Source organism: Prionailurus bengalensis, chromosome X, assembly GCF_016509475.1.
Source record: "Prionailurus bengalensis isolate Pbe53 chromosome X, Fcat_Pben_1.1_paternal_pri, whole genome shotgun sequence".
Taxonomy (NCBI): domain Eukaryota; kingdom Metazoa; phylum Chordata; class Mammalia; order Carnivora; family Felidae; genus Prionailurus; species Prionailurus bengalensis.
In genome coordinates this window covers 97,170,792-97,196,033 of record NC_057361.1, presented here as the reverse complement: position 1 = coordinate 97,196,033, position 25,242 = coordinate 97,170,792, and the positions used below count along the sequence as shown (strand labels likewise).

General features: G+C 42.5%; 1 protein-coding gene across 5 annotated transcripts in view; it reads left to right on the top strand.

The window, feature by feature from the left end:
- The window catches only part of KLHL13 (kelch like family member 13), a 206,596-nt gene that overhangs the window by 154,165 nt on the left and 27,189 nt on the right, over positions 1–25,242 (top strand). For 4 of the 5 annotated variants that reach the window (XM_043571142.1, XM_043571139.1, XM_043571141.1 and 1 more), the window contains one exon: positions 9,203–9,344. In XM_043571142.1, coding sequence (XP_043427077.1) covers positions 9,203–9,344 — 142 coding nt within the window. Of the gene's footprint in view, positions 1–8,843; positions 8,953–9,202; positions 9,345–25,242 lie in introns of all 5 variants that reach the window. The other variant, XM_043571143.1, reaches the window with a different exon arrangement.

Here is a 25,242-nt window from a genome sequence, read left to right as displayed (position 1 = left end):
CTTCTTAGGGCAAGGAAGCATTGACCTAGTTACTTTATATATCGTAGGTATGGAATCAGCATTTGGGAATTCATTCTTTTATCTCTACTTCAGGTATGTGTGTATGTGTGTGTGTGTATCTATGTATCTGTCTATCTTTTATCACAGTATTAATAAGAAACGTAAAGAATGAGAAATAGAGAAAGAATGAGAAATAGTAGTAAAGAATGAGAAATAGCTTGGCTCAAGCTTCAAAACGGAAGAATTTTCTGGTCTAGATACCTGACGCTCGATGTAGCTAAATTGGTGTGTGAATTTTAAAAGAGGAAGAAAGACTTAAAAGTGTGGCAATACGGTAGGTAGAGGGAGCAAACATTAGTTTTGAAGTTTTTCGGGGCCAGGATTGAGATATTTGGTGCCCATGCTTTATGGTTCGGGTAACTAACTTTCATTCTGTCATAGTTCTCTAACGGGGTATCATTTGTTGTTCCATTTGTTTAGCCCAATTCCCTCATCTGTGCTGTAGTGCTATTTCCGTGACAGTGATGGGCGGCTCTGGAATTCAGAATCTGTGCCTTTAAATGTTGATATCAGTATCGTAAAGTTCTCCCTAAACTTGATCTGAGCTGCGTACTAAGATATGCTACCTCCTTACCCTATGTGTGTTGGGAGAAGGGCATGAGAGATTTCTAGCAATGGTATTGTTTTAGCGGAGGTGGTCAAAGTGGGTGATTGTCGACTGAATTAATCCAACCAAAAACTTACTTTCCGTTGACAGAATGTGTCTTTCTGAGATCTTCCTTGTGTTTAGAAACGAAGCATCGAAACGCCAATTGCTTCAGGGCCTCTACTCTCTAGTGTTCACTTATTTTGGAGGGGCTCGGTGTAATGGGACCGTCGTGGGCTCTGGAATCAGACTCAAGTTCAAATCATAATTTGCCAGACTCATGGTGAAGCCTTAAACGATCTTATTTCTATGTTAAAACCGACATCGGCTATTTATTAATGTGATTTTATTTTAAACGTGACAGACACAGGCATATAGGGAAGCCTCGTTACTTTAGGAAATCATTTTGCCGTCTGACCCTGTCACCTTGAACCCTGTTTCTCTTCTGTGGATTCTGGTATTGCTGCAGCAGGAAAGAAAGCCTTGGGAAGATTAGCCTCTATTTTATATCGTACCTGCGAAAGAGTTCCGTTAGTGAATCCATTGCGAGTTGACAATAAGGTGCTTGCATTTATGTCATTAAAAATTAGAAATAACTAACCAAAGCTTTATCTTGCATGATTTCTTTCAGGCAAGCACCTCAGTAAGCGATACGTTCTCCATAGTTTCTTAAACGGCTATTAATTTATGCCTTATTAAGAAAAGTTGCTATGATATGTATGATTTCTTTGTGTAATGACGCTATAAATGACGTTTTAGTTGGGACGTATCTTTAAAATATTTGAAGCTTTCAAGTTTTGTTTTTCCTTCTTTAAATTGAAAATACCAGGCGTATTGTATACGTATTGCCTTACTTCATACATTGGAATTTTCTTTCTGATTTTTTAAAAACAATTTCCCATTCTTTTTAAATGGAAGCTGAGTGTGTGTGTGTGTGTGTGTGTGTGTGTGTGTGGTGTGGTGTGTATCATTCAGCTTTTGCCCGGGAGGGGTGATGAAGGATGGTTAAGACTGTAACTTTTGTGAGGTAGGATGGTTATAAATATCTTTAGCGTTCGATGTGGTGCGCGTACTTTGAATCTATAGAAAAATCAATGGGGAACAACTTTGCCCATCTTAAGTTTTTAATTTATTTCTCAAGGGTGGAAGGAAATACCTTGACAGATTTAGCACTCAATTTCAAATGAGTATGAGAACAGGTGGCTACATTTCTCCCCCACCTGCCGTGCCACTTTATCGCGAGAAATGTTTCATTTAGCAAATGCCGAGGCCGGCAGACCCTTCTCTGTTTCAGAGCAGAAGACACAAATGGAGGGGGAGTACTTCTTTGAAGTATTATTTGTGTTTTGTTTTGTTATTGTTGGTTCTTGCATACTCACCCACGGGTGCTGACTTTCAGTTATGGTAGCACCGTGACTCTGAGAAATTACAGTCTTCATGTAATCCTTTTAACGCTAACTTAGAGCCCCCTATTCTTTTGTTATAGTGGAGTCATGTTATTCAAGTACATTGTTGGGCGCTGCCCGGCTGACTCAGTCGGCAGAGCATGCAACTCTTGGCCTTGGGGTTGTGAGTTCGAGCCCCACACTGGGTATAGAGAGTACTTAAAAACATTAAATCTTTTGAAAAAGGAAATAAAACACACTGTTGGCTTTAGCCACTTTGTAATATAATCGTGGCCACCAAAAAGAAGTGCTGTGAGGCTAATTGGGAACTGAATAGAGGAAAGTTCAAGGTATTATTCAGATACTTCTACCTTTGTCACTTTCTCTGAGAAATTTTTTTCCCCATCGGAAATTAAAAACAACATGGGAGGGGCGGCTGGGTGGCTTCGTAAGTTAAGTGCCCGACTCTCGACTTCGGCTCGGGTCATGATCTCACAGTTTCGTGAGTTCGAGCCCCGCATCGGGCTCTGTGTGGAGCCTGCCCGGGATTCTCTCTCTCTCTCTCTTTCTCTCTCTCTCTTCCCCTCCCCCACTTGCGTTGTCTCTGTCTCTCTCCAAATAAATAAATAAACTTTAAAAAAAATAAATAAAAACAACATAGGAAAGTACAGAGAAGAGTTTGACGACGATTCGGAGAGTCTTGGGCAGCACTTTTTTCCTGCAAATCCAGCATCTTTCACGCACACCCTTTGAACAAGCTGGTCTTCATTTGACGTGTGCAGGAAGTGAACGTGCCAGGGCTTGGGTTGGCACGTACGATATCTCCACACACAAAAAAGTCAGATGTTTCACGTACTTTCGTGCTAGTAATTTCAAAGAGCACCAAAACGTCGCCTCTTCCTTGTCAGTGATATTTGACCTCACCTGGCTTTCTGCATAACATGATCTGGTGCTTGCAGTGATAGAAAGCAAGAAACTGAGATGTGCGTTCCATCATTTATCAAGTTGATACCTCATTTTTAAAACATACGACTACTCACTCCAGTGGACTGGGGGGAATTTCTGGTGGGTTTTTGTCTTTTGTTTTCTTGTTTTTGGCATGGAGTGTCAGAAGACCTTTTGACACTTTGGAGCCAAATAACGCAGTAATACTCTTCCCTTACTCACAGTGCATATCAACAAACCCAGTTGCTGTAGTGAATCCTGAGAGTACGGGTTCTTTATAGAACGTCTACCAACCTGATAACCTCCACAGAACTATTCACTGCAGCAAACATGTTTCAACCAGATGGACGCAGAACATTCTCCCTACCGGGTCAGCCATGTAATGCACAATCTTTCATTGTCCTGGTGTTCACCATAAAAAAAGAAAAAAGTGTCCATTTGATGGTTCTTAAAAAATTAAAAATTCCAGGAGCGCCTGGGTGGCTCAGTCCGTTGAGCCTCCGACTTCAGCTCAGATCGTCATCTCACGGTTCGGGGGTCCGAGCCCCGCGTCGGGCTCTGTGCTGACAGCTCGGAGCCTGGAGCCTGCTTTGGATTCTCTCTCTCTCTCTCTCTCTCTCTCTCTCTCTCTCTCTGTCTCTCTCTCTCAAGAATAAACATTTTTTTTTTAATTTAAAAAAAATTAAAAATTCCACTTGAATGAACAGTGCCACGTAGGGAGCAGGGGCTTAATACATGTTTGCACTAGCAATTTCTCATTTAAGGTTACAGGTTGAAAGACGGAGTCTTTGCTTTAATTTGCATATTCTGGGGGTGCCTGGGTGGCTCAGTCGGTTGGGCAGCCGACTTCGGCTCAGGTCATGATCTCGCGGTCCGTGAGTTCGAGCCCCGCGTCAGGCTCTGTGCGGAGCCTGGAGCCTGTTTCGGATTCTGTGTCTCCCTCTCTCTGACCCTCCCCCGTTCATGTTCTCTCTCTGTCTCAAAAATAAATAAACATTAAAAAAAAATTTTTTTTAATTTGCATATTCTGGAATACTAATGAGGTTGGCCATTTTCCATCTATTAACCATTCACACTGAGATCCCTATGAGTTGTGTGCTCCTAACATGGACACACGTTTCCCTTGGGGGTGATTTTTAAAGTACGGTCATTGTTTTTTAGGCAAGATTATGATGTTAGCATCACCTTGTTAGCACGACAGTTGCTTGGACCTTCTGTTTCTTTTGTCTTCAAGTGGCAGTGCAAAGAACGAGCGTAGTTTGTGCATGTTCAAGTCGACCGCCTTTGCAGTGCTTTCGGGAAAATCATCAGGCAGTGCTTCTGGCTCTACCCTGTCGCTCTTTGAAAAAGTCGCTATTCTCGTAAAACAAGCACGGTTGAGTGGTTCGTGCACGCTCTGTGAAAGATTGCTTTTGTGCTCCGTGGTTGGTCATTGTCAAGAAAACCAGATCTGTCCGGTGGCAGTGGGGTGGGCTGGAGTGGCTTTGATAGCAAATACACAGACACAAGAAACAGATTTGAGTTTTGAACAGAAAATCGCTGAACATACTCTCTCTGGTGAAGAATTTTATAGCGTTGACGAAATGGGACTATTTAGGCAGGATTTGCTTGATGCTTTTCTTTAAGTTTGTTTACTTATTTTGAGAAAGAGAGAGAGAGAGACAGAGACAGAGAGACAGAGAGACAGAGAGATTTCCAAGCAGGCTCCGCAACCAGCAGCGATGAACCCGATGCAGGGCTCAAATTCACGAACCGTGAGATCACGACCTGAGCCAAAACCAAGAGTCGGAGCTCAACCGACTGAGCCACCCGGGCGCCCCTGGGATTTGCTTGATTCTGAGTTAGCATGTACAAGTGAATCCAAATAGCAGTTGTCTTAAGCAGAATTAGAAAATTATTATTCTCACACGAATTTATATAGAACAAAAGCTTTCCTGCACAATTGTCCTATAAAACTCCATGGGGCGCCTGGGTGGCGCAGTCGGTTAAGCGTCCGACTTCAGCCAGGTCACGATCTCGCGGTCTGTGAGTTCGAGCCCCGCGTCGGGCTCTGGGCTGATGGCTCAGAGCCTGGAGCCTGTTTCCGATTCTGCGTCTCCCTCTCTCTCTGCCCCCCCCCGCCCCCGTTCATGCTCTGTCTCTCTCTGTCCCAAAAATAAATAAACGTTGAAAAAAAAATTTAAAAAAAAAAACAATTGTCCTATAAAACTCCAAAGCATTATCTACTTATCTACTGTAAACACATGATTGTTCAAATTGTGGGGCTGGAAGAAAGCAGAGGTATTTTATTGTTAGGTAGCCTTGGAAGAATTAGCGGTAATTAATAATGCCACCGTGTTTCTTACTGCCAGCATTAACCTCGTGTAGGCAACCCTCAGACTGGGAAGTAATTTAGAACATGAAATTGCTTTAGAAAAATTTCCCTGAGTAGGTTAATCTCTCTATATCAGGTTTCTCAGTCTTGGCACTCTTGACATTTTTGCCTCGGTACATCTTTGCCGTCGAGAACTTCCCTGTGCATTGCTGGGATGTTTAGCCGCATCCCACTAGATGAAGGTAGCACACACACTCCCTTGCGACGATGAAAAATGGCTCCTAACGTTGCCAAACATGGGGGCAGAGAAACAAAATCCCCTTGGCCCTCCAGCCCCTTCTGACAACCACTGGTCTTTACATTGCTTTTAGCCATATGACTTAAATAATAAGATTTTTATTTAAAAAATTTTTTTAATATTTATTTCCGAGAGAGAGAGAGACAGAGTGCGCGTGGGGGAGGGCAGAGAGAGAGGGAGACACGGAATCTGAAGACACACAATCTCCAGGCTCTGAGCCGTCAGCACAGAGCCCGACGTGGGGCTCGAACTCGGGAACCTCGAGATCATGCCCTGAGCTGAAGTCGGATGCTTAACCCACTGAGCCACCCAGACTCCCCAACAATAAGATTTTTAAAATGCTCTTTGTTCTTGGAATTACTCAGATAATCATTCCTTTAAGGATAGGTTTATATAATTGTGGCCTGGGCTTTGCTGAGAGGTTTTCTCTCCTTGCCATGTTGAAAACCAATGCTCGTCACATCCAGTCGGTAAACTTAATGAAAAGAAGACAGAGGAGAATATCGAATCTGCTGAGAAGGTGGACATGGCAGGTATTGTTAGTGATGCAGAAATAATAGGGAGTGTTCTGAATGGTAAAAAGTCAAAGTATGTTGATGAAAAGTCATAAAGAGGACGATTTTAGTGAAGCCTTCTTCAGCTTTTGAAGGAATTAATTACAAAGCCAACCATATTATCTTGCCGAGAAAAGCCTGCATTTTCACATCCTGCTTTTCAACTTTAAGAGCTAGAGACAAATGACAAGTAAACTCGTTGTTATCTGTAGTTTCTTAAAGCGATTTCCAGGATATGTCGTGGGCACAGTGCGGCTTCAGCTTTCTTCCTGTCCCTTTTACTTCTGTGGTTCTATAAAAATGATAATTGATGGTCATTTACGGCACTGCATGAGAAAGAAATGTCCACAAAAATGAGATTCTGTGTTCATTCAGGTGGCATACGTTGCACTTCTCAAGTGCCACGTTCTGTGCAGGGGTTACGGAAAATAATAAAACATGCTGCTTGGATGTTGCATTAAAATAATTCTGTCTGAATGGAAATTTTCCGGTCAGGGGATGCCAGTCTATTTCCCACTTTTCCAATTGATTCTATCATTTTAAATGTCTGCCTGCAAAAGCTGTTTAAAAGGGTGTGGGACTGTGTGCATGCTGTATGTCATGTATATAATTTAATTCTTTTTAAGGCTATTTCTGAAATTAGTAGAAAGCTATATTCATTTTCTTTTATGCTTGTAAAAATCTTATTTAAATGATTCTCTTTATTAAATATCCATGAGAGTTGAATAAAACATGGTCATATATTATTCATTTTTGGTTATACCATGGCTCTAATATCAGTAAGAGGAATTGATGTCACCCTTGAGGCCAGAACTTTTGCTAATTGTTATAGGATTTAAAACCATTTGGTTGACGTGAGCATTCAAAAAGCAGGATCTTTATTAATACGGTAGAGTCTTCAAACTGTTTTCTTGTTCAGACTGATCAACTGAGATTATAGGCATGGTAGTGAACAAGTGAAATCTTCATGATACCGGGTAGGCCAGAGTTAGAAAAACAAATAATTTGGGAGGCCCGGCTGGTTCAGCTGGTGGAGCGCGCGACTCTTGAGCGCGGGATTCGATCCCCGTGCTGGGTACAGAGCGTACTTAAAAAGAAAACCTTAACAAAGAAAAAAACAATAACAATTCCACACGTAGGAAGTTAGAGGTAAATAGCAAACGCGGAGTTCTAGGGCTTGCAAATCTTTTCTTCCTCCTCCCTCCCCGGTGTCCATTTTAGCAGTCTGCATCGTGAACGTACAAACCCATTCACAGCCATGGGCTCCCTGCTCTTAGATGATTCAGAGACACTTCTGGCATCGTGTACCTAAGGAAACGCAGGCCTGCTTAGTCTACGATAATAAAAGGTGGTACTGTGGTAATCAATTTTTAGTGTTACCTGGGGCTCCCTATTAAGTAGTTTGCATATTCTCTATGAAGACTAACTGACCTGGGGCGCCTGGGGGGCTCAGTCGGTTGAGCGTCCCACTTCGGCTCAGGTCGTGATCTCACGGTTTGTGAGTTTGAGCCCCGCGTCGGGCTCTGTGCTGACAGCTTAGAGCCTGGAGCCTGCTTCGAAGTCTGTCTCCCTCTTTCTCTGCTCCTCCCCCACTCGTGCTCTGCCTCAGAAATAAATAAACATTAAAAAAAAAAAAACAAACTAACTGACCTGTTGAATGCCAGGTCCCCCAGCGCTTTTTATGGATCCTGAAAAATTATTAACGTAATACGTACATGGGCATAGTTTGCATTTATTATTCCCACTTTTTATTTCTTGGAAAAGATGGAAATGCCACTAGGCTGTAGCTGTTTAACTAAATAATCCCCAAATGATGAATGAGAGATACTGCTAGAAAAAGAAATTAATTCACATATAAAATTTTTGTTCAGTTGGGGGTTGATTGGAATTAGAACTCAGGGGGAGGGCTCCCGAGTGGCTCAGTCGGTTAAGCACCAACTTAGGCTCGGGTCATGATCTCGCGGTTCTTGAGTTTGAGCCCCGCGTCGGGCTCTGTGCTGACAGCTCAGAGCCTGGAGCCTGCTTCGGATTCTGGGTCTTCCTTTTTCTCTGCCCCTCCCCCGCTCACGCTCTGTCTCTCTCTCTCTCTCTCTCAAAAATAAATATTAAAAAAATTTACAAAAAAGAATCACAACTAATGACAGAAGAGGAAGCAGTGTATTAATACATCAGTTAATCTTTGACTTTTATTAACAAAGTCTGCGGAGTTTAGAATCATACTAGATGTAGATTCAAATCCTGACCCAACTACTTTCATAATTTTGTGACCTTAGGTAATTTATTTAAACTTTTCTGTAATCCATTTTTCCCTACCGCTAATACAAAGGAAATAATAATAGTACCTCTTGCTTTGGATTGTTTTTTTTTTTTTTTAATTTTTTTAACGTTTATTGATTTTTGAGACAGAGAGAGACAGAGCATGAACGCGGGAGGGGCAGAGAGAGGGAGACCCAGAATCCGAAGCCGGCTCCAGGCTCCGAGCTGTCAGCCCAGGGCCCGACGCGGGGCTCGAACTCAGGGACCGCGAGATCGTGACCTGAGCCGAAGTCGGACGCTTAACCGACTGAGCCACCCAGGCGCCCCAACTTTGGATTGTTTTAAGGATTATACGAAGTCATGTGTGTAAATTTCTTGACAAGTACATGACGCATAGTGACTATTCAGTACATGATAGCTGTTATTTTTCTCTTTCCAAAATTAGGTATTCCAAAGTAATTTTAACTGTGAATAACACAATTTGATGTTGCTGCTACCACAACAGTACAATACCAAAAGCAATTATTCCGGCACTAAAAACACAAAAACCCTCCGTGAGTATAGTCTTGAACCAGGCTTTAGGTTGATTTCTCACTTCCAATTTATCTTTTCCGACCTCGAAAACGTTTTCCAAATACCTGTGATTTTCGTAGCAGCCTCAAATGCGACGAAACAAAATGCAGTCTATTCCGGAGTCAAGCGATTGGCCCTCGTGACTGATTGTCTCCCTAAATGAGGTCTTTATCGTGAGTTTTTTTATCACCTTTTAATTGGCCTCTCTTTCCGATTTATAAAAATCTTCAGATCTCTGGTGGAGGACGAAGACCAGCACATGAAATTGTCCCTCGGAAGCAGCGAAATGGGTCTCTCGTCGCATCTGCAGTGTTCCAAGTCAGGAACCACACGCATCTTTACCAGCAACACCCACAGTTCCGTGGTGTTACAGGTAATCTGAGCGGTCTCTTCGGTGATTTTCAAGTGGCCCCAGAAACCACACAGGATGCTTGTGACGTGTGACGTGATGGTGGGGGCCGAGGGGCGTGCATGTGCGTGGACAGAGTGCCTGTGGGAACTCTCTGTATTTCCCGTTCTCTTTTGCCGCGAACCTACAACTGCTCTTAAACAATTGAGTTTCGTGATCGCAAACAGAGCAAACAGACCTCAGAGAAGAAGCCTTGAGTGGAAAACTACATACCTTCCTGATGTTCAAAACAAAAAAGCCCCAGAGTTCGTTATTTGTTTTGTTTGTATGAAGAAGGTCTTGCTATCGGCCACTTTCCCAAAGAATGTTAGGTCTGGGAACATTGACTGTCCATTTTGTTTCAGCCAATATAAATATCACAGTGCCCTACGCCAAATTTTCTGGTTCCTCACTCATGACCTGTTTTAACTGTCACATTGTTATCATAGTTCTGAAGATCATATTTATTGGTGTCTCAGCTCATTGACAGTAGTAGTAGGTGTGGGAGTATAGATAAGGACAGCCGGACGTAAACACACTGATAGATGTAAGAGGTAACAAGTGCCAAAGGACAGGACGGAAATACAATAGAAAGCCAAGAGAAAAAAAAACCAGATATCACAGACTGCGATGTGGTTGGGGCGCCTGGCGGCTCTGTGGGTCAAGCATCCGACTTCGGCTCAGGTCACGATCCCGCCGTTCCCGAGTTCGAGCCCCGATTCGGGCTCTGTGCGGACAGCTCAAAACCTGGAGCCTGCTTTGGATTCTGTGTTTGTCTCTCTCTCTCTCTGCCTCTCCCCTGCTCGCACTCTCTCTCTGTCTCTCAAAAACGAATAAATGTTAAAAAAAAAAAGGGGGGGGCGCCTGGGGGGTGGCTTAGTCGCTTAAGTGTCTGACTTTGGCTCAGGTCATGATCTCACCGTTCCCTAGTTCGAGCCCTACATGGGGCTCTGTGTTGACAGCTCTGAGCCTGGAGCCTGCTTCGGATTCTGTGTCTCCCTCTCTGTCTCTGCCCCTCCCCCGCTCATGCTCTGTCTCTCCCCAAAATAAGTAAACTTTAAAGGAAAATTAAAAAAGAAAGAAAGAAACTGCAATGTAGAGCTAATTAGCATAAGGATAAGCGGTCCCAGTACTTTGGACCATTGTGGACACTCCTTGACCTCTGAGGGCATTGCTGAATTAGAATAACAATATAATACTGGATGTCCATCAGTGTTTTCTAGATATAATCAAATCATATCAGTGTTCCCTCTAGGGAGATGGGAAAAAAAAAGCAGTCTTTCTACCTGTATTTTCCGAAGACATCTCCCCAGGTGAATTTCTTTTTTTTTTAATTTTTTTTTAACGTTTATTTATCTTTGAGACAGAGAGAGACAGAGCATGAACAGGGGAGGGGCAGCGAGAGAGGGAGACACAGAATCGGAAACAGGCTCCAGGCTCTGAGCTGTCAGCACAGAGCCCGAGGCGGGGCTTGAACTCCCGGACCGTGAGATCATGACCTGAGCCGAAGTCAGACGCTTAACCGACAAGCCACCCAGGGGCCCCTCCCCAGGTGAATTTCATGCATATTCCTGGCAAAGGACCATTGTATCTAGCGTATAGTGTTTCGTGGACGGTAGAGTGTATGGCACAGTAAGAGACGAGTTTTCGGCTTGCTGTGTGGCTTCGTTGTGTCACGTCGTTTTTCGGGGCTTCGTCTGTCTCCTCTCCAAAACGCGTCTTGACCAGGAGATCTCGAATTTCCACTCTAGTTCCCCTCTGCGATTCGGTGACGTCGTATGTTCCAATATTTTGGTTTGGAACGGGAGCTGCGTTTTACGGTTTATCGTCCCATGGCTCCCTCATCAGCAGAGACGTGAGGGTCAGGAAGGGGAAGCCTTGTATCTCCTGGCATTTTTTTGTGTTACGTTAATCACTCTAAAGGAAAATTAAAAGAAACTCACTCACCCCTCCAGCATACACCCACCGTATCCATGCCCCTAGTCATGTGTTAAAGCCAATGTGCGTGCTCCTGCTAATTAAAAAAAAGGTTTTTTTACTGTTTATTTATTTTTGAGAGAGAGAGAGAGAGAGAGAGACAGAGCGCGAGGGGGGGAGGGGTAGAGAGAGAGAGACACACACAGAATGCAAAGCAGGCTCCAGGCTCCGAGCTGTCCGCACAGAGCCCGACGCGGGGCTCGAACTTACAAACTAGGAGGTCACGACCTGTGCCGAAGTCGGACGTTTAACCGACTGAGCCACACAGGTGCCCCAACTCCTGCTAGTTTTTCAAATGGCCTTTAAACCAGATAATGGAAGGCACTTTAGTGCAGTGATGCAGATTTAGGGCAGTGGTCCTCAAGCATGTCAGAATCACCAGGAGGAAGGCTTGTGGAAACAGTGAGCACTGGGTCCTACCCCAGCGTTTTGAAATCAGAAACTCAGATACATGTATTTTTAACACTTTCCCAGGTGGTGCTGCAGAGCCAAGGAACATACCTTTAGAACGACTATTCTAGAGACAGGGTCCTTCTTCCACCAAGAAAGATGGCCTCTCCCTTTCTCCCTACGTATCATATGGGGGGTGATAAGCTATTGTTTTAATGGGAAAACATGTGGAGTAGCTTATACATCCATCAACAGGGAAATGCTTACAGAAATTATGTTGCATAAGAACTATGTAATACTTTGCAGTCACCAAAGAGGGTGAAGTAAATCTGTGTGTAAGAATGGAAAGAGTATAGGGGCACCTCGGTGGCTCAGTCGGTTGAGCATCCGACTTCAGCTCAGGTCATGATCTCGTGGTTTGTGAGTTCGAGCCCCCCATCGGGCTCTGTGCTGACAGCTCAGACCCTGGAGCCTGCTTCAGATTCTGTGTCTCCCTCTCTCTCTGTCCCTCCCCCACTTGTGCTCTCTCTCTCTCTCTCTCTCTCTCTCTCTCTGTCTGTCTCTCTCTCAAAAAGAAACATTAAAAACATTACCAGAAAAAAAGAATGGAAAGAATATGTTAAATGAAAAAAGGGGCAGGACAGAGGCGGCATCTGTACACGATGAAATATTCTTCGGCTATGGGGGCGCCTGGGTGGCTCAGTCGGTTAAGCGTCCGACTTTGGCTCAGGTCATGATCTCACAGCTCGTGAGTTCAAGCCCCGCGTCGGGCTCTGTGCTGACAGCTCGGAGCCCAGAGCCTGCTTCAGATTCTGTGTCTCCCTCTCTCTCTGCCCCAACCCACTCGCATTCTGTCTCTGTCTCTCTCAAAAATAAATAAACATTAAAAAAAATTGAAAAAAAAAGAAATATTCTTCAGCTATGTATAGGAAAGAAGATACTGACACACACACACAACAGAGATGAACCTTAAACACATTATGCTAAGAAAGAAAGACGCTTGCCACGAAAGCTGTCTTTTATATGATTCCGTTCATACAAAGTGGCCAGAACAGGGAAATCCCTAGAGACAGGAAGTAGACTAGTGGTTGCTTTGGGTTGGAGAGAATGTGAGGATTATGAGGGTGCTACGGGGCCCAGGGTTTCTTTGTGAGATGCCGAAAATATCCTAAAATTGTGGATACGGTTGCACGTGTTATCTTGAATGTACCCCAAACGGCGAAATTCTACCCTATAAATGAGTGAGTTGTGTGGTATGTTAGCTAGATCATCATCATCAATCAGAAAGTTACAGGACAACATGTATCACATAATCCCATCTATTGGTAGAAAAAATAGACAATATGTGTACCTATATATGAACATAAATGCACAGCCAAGGTCTGGAAGCATCAGGGTGGCTGGTGAATGTTGTCTTAATACTTTCTGCCCTGTACAATCCCGGCCCTGTTTAATTTTTTTTACAATGGAAATATTCTTGGGTGTCACCTGTGTAATTTACAAAATACCATTGCTGGCAGACAGTCTCTCCTTTGCTCCTGCCTAATATATATATATATATATAATTTATTATTTATATTTATGAATCAATATAATTAATTTTTATTAATATATGTTAAGTTGTTGGCGAAACACGTATAGCTGAGTCTTAGACACTTAGCTATATGGCGTTTTAGTTCAGGAGGGACAGTGATGTGAAAGGAACTAGAAACTTTGTATTGAGCAAAGGTGACCTTTCATCGACTGGCCTTTTTTTGTGGTGATGATGCTATTTTCCATGGTGGCTGAGAACTACCGGCCTCTACTGCTGTTGGAGGACCCTTGCTGTCTTTCAAAGTCAATTAAAAATGATGTTCTCACAATCGGAGATTTTTTTCCCTACAAGCACTGACAGAGAACTTTTTTCCATATCTGATCTTAGGTGTGTGGTTGTCAAGGGAACAAGTGAAAGAAGTGTTTCATGTGTAAATGCTATCATTGTTTTAAAATTAGCAGTCCTACAAACTTCAGCTCCAAAAGGCCTTCAAAGTAGTTGTCAGGGGAAGGGATCCCTGGGGAGAAGCCGGTTCATGAAGTCTCACTCAGCAGGATTTACCCCCTGGAAGACTCTAGTGGGAAAGGTGTGAGTTTTGGCCCCAACCGGAATCCTAATTGTACCACCAGCTGATTTATGTGACTTCGGGAATCTTCTCTCCTCTCTGGGCCAGTTTCCTTATCTGTGATATGGGTAGGGGATGTGAGGATTAAATGCGACAATCAAAGTAAGATACATAATAAATACTCATTTGGGGGCACCTGGATGGCTTTGCCCGTTGAGTATCCGACTTCGGCTCAGGTTGTGATCTCACGGTTCTTGAGTCCAAGCCCCGAATTGGGCTCCCTGCTATCAGCACAGAGCTTGCTTTGGATCCTCCGTCCCCCCCTCTCTCTGCCTCTCCAACCCCTGGTGTGTGCGTGCGCTCTCTCTTTCTCTCTCAAAAATAAACATTAAAAAATTAAAAACAAATATCCCTCTCATTTGAGCCAAACGGAACGTGTCGGAGGAAAGGTAGCTGACCTCAAGTGATGGGTGTGCCAAATGAGGCATCCGTGTGGCTGACCGGATCAGTTCTTGCAGATTCCTCATCTCCATTAAACAGGCTTTATCTAGCAAACTAGGCTGTCCCAAGAAAGTGCCTAAAGAATTTTCATACCTAGTAGGCTTGGATTCCTAGACCCTTGAACAAATCCCAGGAGACTCCGTTTTACATTCCCACCCACAATGCATGAGGATTCCGATTTTTCCATATTCTTGCCAACACTAATTTTCTGCCTTTTTGATTCTAGCCGTGCTGGTAGGTGTGAAGCGGAATCTCGGGGTCTTGATTTGTCCTTCCCTGATTGCCAGTGATGTTGAGCGTCTTTTCGTTTGTGCTCGTGGCCATTTGTGTCTGTATCATCTTTGAAGAACCACCCAGTTCAGATCCTTTGCCCCATTTTTAGTTGGGTTATTTATCTTCTTATTATTCAGTCGTGAGAGTTCTTTATGTATTCTAGATACAAATCCCTTATGGGAACATGATTTGCAAGTATTTTCTCCCAGCAACTTTCTTTTTTTTTTTTAAGTTTATTTTTTGAGAGACAGAGAGGTGTGGGGCACAGAGAGAGAGAGAGAGAGAGAGAGAGAGAGAGAGCAAGTCAGGAAGGGGCAGAGAGAAATCCCAAGCAGGCTCCACACTGTCAGCGAAGAGCCCGACGCAGGGCTCGAACTCACGACCCGTGAAATCATGACCTGAGCCAAAATCAGGAGTCAGATACTCAACCGACCGAGCCACCCAGGGACCCCTTTGGTTTTGTAGTCCTCTGTTCTGTCATAGTTGCCTTGCCAATCCCCTATGCTTTATGCATTCAATCATCTGATCTTTGTTTCTGCTTTACCTTAGTAGAGTTCACAGGACAGATAGTCAAGGCAAACGTTGGGAGACTTGGGACTTGTCACTGTTCTCTTAACATATATATTTTTCCGCACTTCGATCTTTGCACCCATTTCCTCTTCCTGAAATGCCTTTATTTTCCTTTTTGTTTCTAGTTAACCCCTACTCACACATAATGATCCCCATCTTTTTTTTTTAATGTTTATTTTATTATTTTTGAGAGAGCGCGTGAGCAGGGGAGGGGCAGAGAGAGAGGGAGACACAGAATCTGAAGCAGGCTCCGGGCTCCGAGCTGTCAGCGCAGAGCCCGACGCGGGGCTTGAACCCACGAACTGCGAGATCATGACCTGAGCCGAAGTCGGACGCTTAACTGACTGAGTCACCCAGGTACCCCATAATGATCCCCATCTTAAATTGTACATAATAAAACTGGAATTCTGGTTTTGCCCTCAACTCATGTCCTTCCCACTACAGTTATGCCGTGGGTAATCCTGCAGCACGGGACTTCTTAAAACGGTCCCTCCCATTGGCCTGTTGCCCTGACAGCTACTTTATTTTATTTTTTTTAAATTTTTTTTTTTAACGTTTATTTATTTTTGAGACAGAGAGAGACAGAGCATGAACGGGGGAGGGGCAGAGAGAGAGGGAGACACAGAATCGGATGCAGGCTCCAGGCTCTGAGCCATCGGCCCAGAGCCCGACGCGGGGCTCGAGCTCACGGACCGTGAGATCGTGACCTGAGCTGAAGTCGGAGGCTTAACCGACTGAGCCACCCAGGTGCCCCACCCTGACAGCTACTTTAAATGTCTTTTGAAGCTAGAGTTCGTGTGAGCCAGGCAGAGTTAGTGGCTTCCATTCCTTCCTCTGCGTCCTCGTTAATATGACCTATCAGTGCGATCCACAACTCCCAGGGTCCAATTTCTTGTTTCTGTATGCCTACAATCTAGTGCTGGGGTACACGGTGAATGCTTAACAAGGGCCCGTCATCGTCATCATCATCGTTATTATTGTTATATTTATTATTGTCATTAAAAGAGATAATATATACAAAGAGCCTAGCCCATTAGCTGGCACAGAGAAAGTATTCCGTGCTTTTCGTTGCTACTATTGGTATTGTTTGTGGAATAAATGAATTTGAGTGGCAGTTATAATAACTTTCGTGTATACTTGCTTCATGGATGCTTTAAACAACATTGGGAGGCAGAAAACCCAAGAATTGTCTCCATTTTATAGATTGGGAAACTGAAGCTCAGGGAGCTTGAACACAGGTTTTCTGACTGTAAATTTGTTTGTATAATCTGTTTTTACGATTAGTTTCTTCTGATCTTGCTCTAAACTCTGTCATCTTTTTAAACATAATGTCTGTCAATACTAAGTTTTCATTGACGGTTAAGTGTAAGAACATTTATTAACTAAGGCTGACAGATAATTTGTTGTGAATGATAGAGCAAAGATTCTATTCTTTTTTTTTTTTTTAAGATTTTCTTTAAAGTAATCTCTGCACCCAACGTGAGGCTTGAACTCACAACCCCGAGATAAACAGTGATCTAGAAGTCAAACACGGGTGAGGTATCCTCAGAGTATTAGCTCCTGACTTGCTAATAAATGTCAGCAATAAACTGGTTGAGGTGACATTACTAAATGAACATTTGCCCGTGTTAACTAAAGAGAGAGAAAAGATGTATCACTTTATGCTTAACAGCTTTGTAATAAAAAGTCCACTAAAGTGAAAAGAAAAAGTCCCATGGTCTTCAGATTGAGCTAGCCAGGTGCCCCATAAAGATTTTATTCTTTCTTTTTTTATGTTTATTTGGATATTTTGAGAGAGAGAGAGAGAGAGAGAGAGAGAGTGTGTGAGCAGGGGAGGGTCGGGGAGAGAGAATCCCAAGCAGGCTCCGCGCTGTCAGTGTGGAGCCTGATGCGGGGCTCGAACTCAGGGACCGTGAGATCATGACCTGATCCAAAATCAAGAGTTGGACATTCAACCGACTGAGCCACCCAGGCGCCCCATAAAGGTTTTATTCTTTTTTTTAATTTTTTTTTCAACGTTTTTTATTTATTTTTGGGACAGAGAGAGACAGAGCATGAACGGGGGAGGGGCAGAAAGAGAGGGAGACACAGAATCGGAAACAGGCTCCAGGCTCTGAGCCATCAGCCCAGAGCCCGACGCGGGGCTCGAACTCCCGGACCGTGAGATCGTGACCTGGCTGAAGTCGGACGCTCAACCGACTGCGCTACCCAGGCGCCCCCTAAAGGTTTTATTCTTAATAGAAATAGTAAAATTATGCAGAACGTCTTCCGGCATAATTAGAAAAATTAGGAAAAAAACAAAGCAAACAAACGAAACAGAGAAAAAAAATTGTCAACTGCCGGTTGGACACATCCTTGTTAGGACAAGGGAGGCCATAACTGTAGTACCACGTTTCAGCTAGTGGCCGTGTATATTAATTGTAGAATATTTACCTAGGTAGAAACAACTTACTTCTTTTTTTTTAAAAATGTTTATTTATTTTTGAGAGAGAGAGAGAGAGAGAGAGAGAGAGACAGAGGATGCAAAGCAGGTCCTGCGCTCACACCAGAGAGACAGATGTGGTGCTCAAACCCACGAACCGCGAGATCATGACCCGAGCCGAAGTCAACCGACTGAGCCACCCAGGCGCCCCACCACAAATTATTTCTTGACTGTTGGCTGTGCTTACTCAGACCTACAGAGTTTCAAACTGCCTCCCGGCTCTGGGTGTCTAGGTTCTTAATTGGCGTTTTCTCAGGTTAAGATTGATACCTACCAGACTGCTCTTTCTATATTTTTCTCCGTTTTTATCTATTTATTATTTTTTCTACCCAGTTTTAGTTGCAAAACCAATGAAAGATCATTTTATAGTCTCAGACTATTATCTGTATAGTGCAACGTTAAAGAAATGAATTATCCCAAGAGCCTGTACAAATTAGCTGGTGTGGCCTTCCAGTGGACTCACTTCCCGAAATGCTTATCCTAAGGTAGATGTTTGGGTTGCTGATCACGTCGTGTTGATGACCTCTACCCTATTTTAAACTTTTATGATCATAAAATAAACAACTTAAAAATGTATTGCTAGGGCACTTGACTGGCTCAGTGAGTAGAGCATGGGACTCTTGATCTTGGGGTCGTGAGTTCAAGTCCTCTGTTGGGGGTAGAGTTCACTTAAAAAAAATTTAAAAGTAAAAATGTGCTGTTAACATAAGCAAGTGAAGCATAATAGATAAATGGACAAAGAAGATGTGGGCTATATACATACATACACACATATATATAATGAAATATGACTCAGCCATAAAAAAGGCCGAGGTCTTGCCATTTGTGACAACATGGCTTTTATGCTGAGTGAAATAATCTATTTGATTAAAGAAGAGCTCCCATAATCTAGATGGTTGAAGTTTTTATCAAAATGAAACTTGTAATTTCTTTACTTCAGTTTCCTAAATGAGTGTGTGATTTTTCTTGGGAATAGCTTTTTCGGTACTCGGGACGGGTAGGATACAGTAAGGTATTCTAATCCTTCCACAGTTGAGTGTGTATCTTTACGACTTTCAGTCTCCGTTAGTATCTTCTTATCCTACGCTCTCAAATGAGATGTTGTCATTGTTGTTATTATTTAGCGTATATTGAAGTAACAGCACGTACCAACCGATAAAGATGCCCTAGTACATGATTTCCATTTCTGATTGTTTGTTGCCAGTATAGAATAATACAATTTGTTGATGATTATTGACCTTGTGTCTTGCAATCTTGACAAACTGACTTCCTCTGGGAGGCTGCTGGTAGATTCTGTGGGGTTTTCCACGTAGACAGTCATTTTCCCTATAAATAAAGATAGGTTTGTTCCTTTTTTTCCCAGTCTGATGCTGTTTATTCCATTTTCTTGCCTTATTGCACTACACGGGAACTCCAGAAAAATGTCGATTAGCAGCGGTTGCGTATACATTCTTGCTTTTTTGCTGATATTTGTGGGGGTGGGGAGCATTCATTCTTTGACCATTAATTATGATGCTAGCTGTAGGCTTGAGGAAGTTCCTTTCTGTTCATAATTGGCTGAGAGTCCTGTTCGGTGTTTTTCATCGGAAACGGATGTTGCATTTTGTCAAATGCTTTTTTGCACCTATCGAGATGATCTCATCATTTTTCTTGGTTCGTCTGCTAATACTGTGAATTATGTTGATTGATTTTTGAACGCTAAAGCAACCATACACTGAAGGAACAAACCCCATGATGTATTATCTTCTTTCTATATATTATTACATTTGATTTGCTAAAATTGTAGGAATTTTTCCATCTGTACTCATGAGGAATTTTGGTTTTAGTCTTCTTAGTTTTCTTATCTCTGTCTGGTTTTGATATTAAGATAATGCTGGCGGGGCGCCTGGGTGGCTCAGTCGGTTGAGAGGCCGACCGGCGCAGGTCATGATCTCGCAGTCCGTGAGTTCGAGCCCCGCGTCGGGCTCTGTGCTGACAGCTCGGAGCCTGGAGCCTGTTTCGGATTCTGTGTCTCCCTCTCTCTGACCCTCCCCCGTTCATGCTCTGTCTCTCTCTGTCTCAAAAATAAATAAATGTTAAAAAAAATTTAAAAAAAAAAGATAATGCTGGCTTTGTCGATATTAGGATAATGCTGGCTTTGTTGAATGAGTTGACACATGTTCCCACCTCTTAATTTTCTGGATATGTTTCTGTAGAACTGGTGATATTTCTTCCTTAAATGTTTCGTGGAATTCACCAGAGAAAATTCAGTTTTATAGTAGACATATAGCTATTCGGGTTATTTATTTCTTGTAGAGTTATCTTTAGCAGCCCGTGTCTTTCAAGGAATTTATCCATTTCAACTGAGTTGTCAAGTGTATTGGCATACAATTGTTCACATTTACTCACTATTCTTTTAAAAGCTATACAATGTCTAGTAGTCTCACCTCTCTCAATCCTGGTATTGGTAATTTGTGTTTTTTCTCTTTATTTCCCTAATCTAACTAGAGTTTTATCAAACATATGGATCTTTTCAAAGAACCAAACCTTTTTGGGTTTTATTGTTGTTGTTTTTCTCTCTCTGTATTACTTTTCATCAGTTTCCTCTCTGATCTTTATTATTTCCATTTTCCTGATTTTTGTGATTAAGCTGCTCTTTAACTGCTAGTTTCTTTTAGTTTTCAATGTTTATTTATTTTGAGAGAGAGCAAGCCAGCAGGGGGAGGGGCAGAGCGAGCAAGCACGTGCATGAGAGAGAGAGAGAGAGAGAGAGAGAGAGAATCCCAAGTAGGCTCTGCACTATCTGTGTTGAGTCCGGGGTGGGGCTTGAACTCACAAACTGTGAGATCATGACCTGAGCCAAAATCAAGAGTTGGCTGCTTAACCGACTGAGCCACCCAGGCACCTCAATTTCTAGTTTCTTAAGGAGGAAGCTGAAGTCTTTCATCAGACTGATAATAAATATTCTTTCCTCAGAAATCTATTTTGCCTTATTTTATGGTCATGCTAGGTTTTTTTGTTTTTTGTTTTTCCACTAAGCTTTGTGCCCAACATTGGCCTTGGACTCATGACCCTGAGATTAAGAGTCACATGTTCTACTAATTGAGCCAGCTGGGCACCTCATGCCAGCTTTACTTTCTTTCTTTCTTTTTTTTTTTTTTTTTTGTTAAATTTTTTTTAATGTTTATTTATTTTTGGGAGAGAGAGACAAAGTGTGAGCAGGAGAGGGGCAGAGAGAGAGGGAGACACAGAATTAGACGCAGGCTCCAGGCTCTGAGCTGTCAGCACAGAGCCCGACACGGGGCTCGAACTCACGAACCATGAGATCATGACCTGAGCTGAAGTCGGATGCTCCACCGACTGAGCCACCCAGACGCCCCCATTTTATTTATTTTTGAGGGAGACTGTTTTTTGATCTCCGTAGCCCTCTGTCTCTGCAGATCTCTTTTCCTGTGTTCTGCCCTACAAACCTAGCTGCCTTAACTCCCTCGACATTCGCAGGGAGAATGCCATGCTTCATGTGGGTTCCTCCTCCCTGTACCTCTGTCTTGGAAAGTCCAGAACAATCTAACTTGCTTCTCATCTTTCACAGATCCCTCTCCTTCATCCAGTCTTTTACTGTTTTTTTGTTTTGTTTTGTTTTTTCGTATATTTTGTCTGGTTTTAAGTTGTTTCAGGAGGTAAGTTAAATCTAGTCCCTGTTCTTTTATCTTTGCTGGAAACAAAAAATCTAGAGGCTGTAATTAAATGCCAAATTGTGAGACTCAGGCTAACGGTGCCTGATTATTTTGGAGATTTGGTTAGAGATAGCTTTACAAAGGAGGTCAAATTCGAACTGGGCTTTGAAGGAGGGAAGCTATTGTATGTGAAAACTAATGGCATCAATAAAGGGACTAGAAAAAGGTAAGCCTGGTTTTTACCGATGAGCCAGTCTAGACAACAACCTGAAATAATGAACAATAAGGTTGAACCGTTGAGCTGGGCTGTTAGAAAAAAATAAATCTTTCAATTCCAGAAGCACCTGGCTGGCTCAGTCAGTAGTGCCTGCGACTCTTGATCTCGGGGTTGTGTGTTCGAGCCCCACGTTAGGTATAGAGATTACTTAAAAATAAAATCTTAAGAAACAAAACAAAACAGGGGCGGCTGCGTGGCTCAGTCGGTTGAGTGTCCGGCTTCGGCTCAGGTCATGATCTCACAGTTCGTGAGTTCAGACCCCACGTCAGGCTCTGTGCTGACAGCTCAGAGCCCGGAGCCTGCTTCCGAGTCTGTGTCTCCCTCTTTCTCTGCCCCTCCTCCCCACGTGCTCTGTCTCTCTCTGCCTCTCAAAAATAAAGAAAACTAATTAAAAAAAAATTTTTTTAAAGAAACAAAACAAAACGAAACAAATCTGTAAATTCCTATATTGTGATATAGTGCTGATAGAAAGCCCTTAGAAGTATTTAGGCTCTAGGCAGTGTTGTATAATAAGAACAGTTTAATTAATATTAATATAAACTTTTTTTTTTTTAATTTTTTTTTTTTCAACGTTTATTTATTTTTGGGACAGAGAGAGACAGAGCATGAACGGGGGAGGGGCAGAGAGAGAGGGAGACACAGAATTGGAAACAGGCTCCAGGCTCTGAGCCATCAGCCCAGAGCCCGACGCGGGGCTCGAACTCACGGACCGTGAGATCGTGACCTGGCTGAAGTCGGACGCTTAACCGACTGCGCCACCCAGGCGCCCCTTAATATAAACTTTTATATCCAGTCTATAGATCTCTTTTACTTTAAACATGCATCTGTTCCTTTTGTGTCCTCTGAATTAAACATGGATATGGCATTGTTTTCATCAAATGCATTCTATTTACTTAGAGACTGGGAAAAAACCCATTCTTTAACCTTCTTTTCTTTAGTTCCTTTATCTTTGTTTGTAAAACCTATTTTCCACTAATACTCTTTATTGCTCTTCTCAGGATGGGTTTCCTTCTTCTCCCACTTCCTTTTCCAAATTACACTGATCAAAACTAGATACAATATGCTAGTGAGTTACTTCCAGTGCAGAATTTAATGGAAAGATTTGCTTCCCAGATTGCTTTTTAATACCTGAAATTATCATTCTAGCCTTTTTCACAATGACATTATATTTAATTTGAAAGCTATTGACATTCGGGGCGCCTGGGTGGCTCAGTCGGTTAAGCGTCCAACTTCGGCTCAGGTCATGATCTCACTGCTCATGAGGTCAGGTCCTGTGTCAGGCCCTAGGCTGACAGCTCAGAGCCCGGAGCCTCCTTTGGATTCTGTGTCTCCCTCTCTCTCTCTCTGCCCCTCTTCCACTCATGCTCTGTCTCTCCATCTCTCTCTCGCTCAAAAATAAATAAACATTAAAAATTTTTAAGAAAGAAAAATGAAAGCTATCGACATTCAACCAACTTTTGGTAGTAATTATATATATATATATATATATATATATATATATATATATATATATAAAATCACATTCATTTAAGGTGTCTCAGTCCTTCAGGGTATTACATAGGTACCTCCCTCTATTTAAAACAATTTTCTTAACAAAAAATATTTTTTTAAGTTCATTTCATTTATTTTGAGAGAGAGAGAGAGAGAGCACGCACACAGCAGGGGCAGAGAGAGAAGGCGAGAGAGAGAATCCCAAGCAGGATCTGCACTGTCAGCACAGAGCCCGATGCGGGGCTCAAACTCACGAACCATGAGATCATGACCTGAGCTGAGGTCAAGAGTTGGACGCTTAACCACCTGAGCCAGTTAGGCACCCCTATTTAATAGGAATTGAAGTTTTGATACATTGGGTTAGTTTAATACAGGGGATAGAAAAATGGTTTTTGTTTTTTTTTTTTAATGCTCTGTTTTTTTTCCCCCAAAGGATGTGAAGAAGAAGGAAAGAATAGATATGGGAAGAGTTATAGGAGAGGGAAAAGGAAACATTAGAGTAAAGAAGCCAAGAACAGATAATAATCTCCACATCAATGGAACCCAAGGCCCAGAAGAAATAGAAAAATCGAGAACTAAGATATGGATTGGGGCAGAAAGAAGTTAAGTTTAAAGCAATAGGAACCATTTTACAGATACTCTAAAAAACTGGAAACTTTGCTCAGTTTTGCGTAAACCAGAGCTGTTTCGATAGAGAGTGAACTAGCATATGGAAACAGACAACACGCCTTATAGCATTTTGACAAGAAGAATGAGTACAAATGTGGTGGAAGAAAATGATTTTATATTAAAAGGACACATTTTAAGTGTGCAGGGGATCTTTTTTTTTTTTAAGTTTTGTTTTATTTGTTCAAGTAATCCGTACATCCCACATGGGGCTCACCCTCACGACCCCGAGATCAAGAGTTGCATGCTCTTTCGACTGAACCAGTCAGGCGCCCCATCAGGGTGTCTTTGAGAGTCTTCCTCGAGTTGAATGGGAGAGGAAATGTATAAGAGTAAAAGCGAAAGATAAATCTATAGAAGGCAGGTAAGACCTGTGGAGAATGACCTCCCCCTCTCTTTGAATGTGTGCACCCTTCACAAGATTAGAGTATAAAAGTTGTTTAGAGAAACTAACAACATACAGATTCTAAATATCTTGTTAGCGTGCTGTTATCTGTAGAGAACTGTAGTCTCTTTAGACAAAGCTGGGATATACAGATAACAGCACGCCAAGAAGATATTTAGAATCTGTATGAATATAATCTGAATCGACAGATTCTTATTTGGATACAGATAGCAATAGTCAGGAATAAAATTGGCAAATACGGAATTGGATGGCAGGATTGTTCATTTATACATTTGAAAGTAAAGGCTGTGAAATATACAAAAAGGGAAACTACTTTATAGGCAGTAAAAATAAAGGCAAAACCTCACAAACCAGACACTTTGCCAAAGGTAGGTAAATTAAGCTTAGAATAGAAGATATTCAGAGTGCGATAAAAGTGGCCTACGAGCTTCAGCTTCCTTTCTTGGGGGCCGCCAGATTATACTGAGAAGGGGTAGAGGATTTTTTTCTTTCTTTTTTTTTTTTTAAGACAGTGCAAAGGGAAACAAAACGATCAGGTTTGTGAAGAGGGTGAGAGCTCCTGGTGACTTGGCCGGGCTGTCCAAATCGTGAGGATTGAGTCTGTACCTCAACAGGCAGTTTTAATAGAATATGGACAAAATGAGAAATGACACAGATAATGATACGGGAAGTATTCGCTCTTCCTTTTTTCAAAAGGAACAAGAAGGAATAATAAATAGTAGGTGTGGAGCGTACTGACATTACGCAGTTCCCAGTATGAAATATCTGTAGGAATATTTTAAAGACAGAAGGGCCAGCACATGAACCGAGGTTTTTGTTTGGGTTTTTTTTTTTTTTTTATTGTTGTCTTAGTAGAAGAAGATAACGGATTGGATGCAATGACTGCTTTTGACAGGATAAGCCATGATTGCCTTTCACAGGCATTATCTCCGTATGTACACCTTCGAGAAGATTCAGAAATTTTTTGATGAATAAAAATAAAGCAAGGTGGCATAGAGTGCCCAGTCTCACTTCATTGGTATTTTGGCGTCTTTTTTTGCCAGTGCCCAGGGCATAATCAGTTTCCCAAGATAAACCGTATGCTTCAACTTGCCA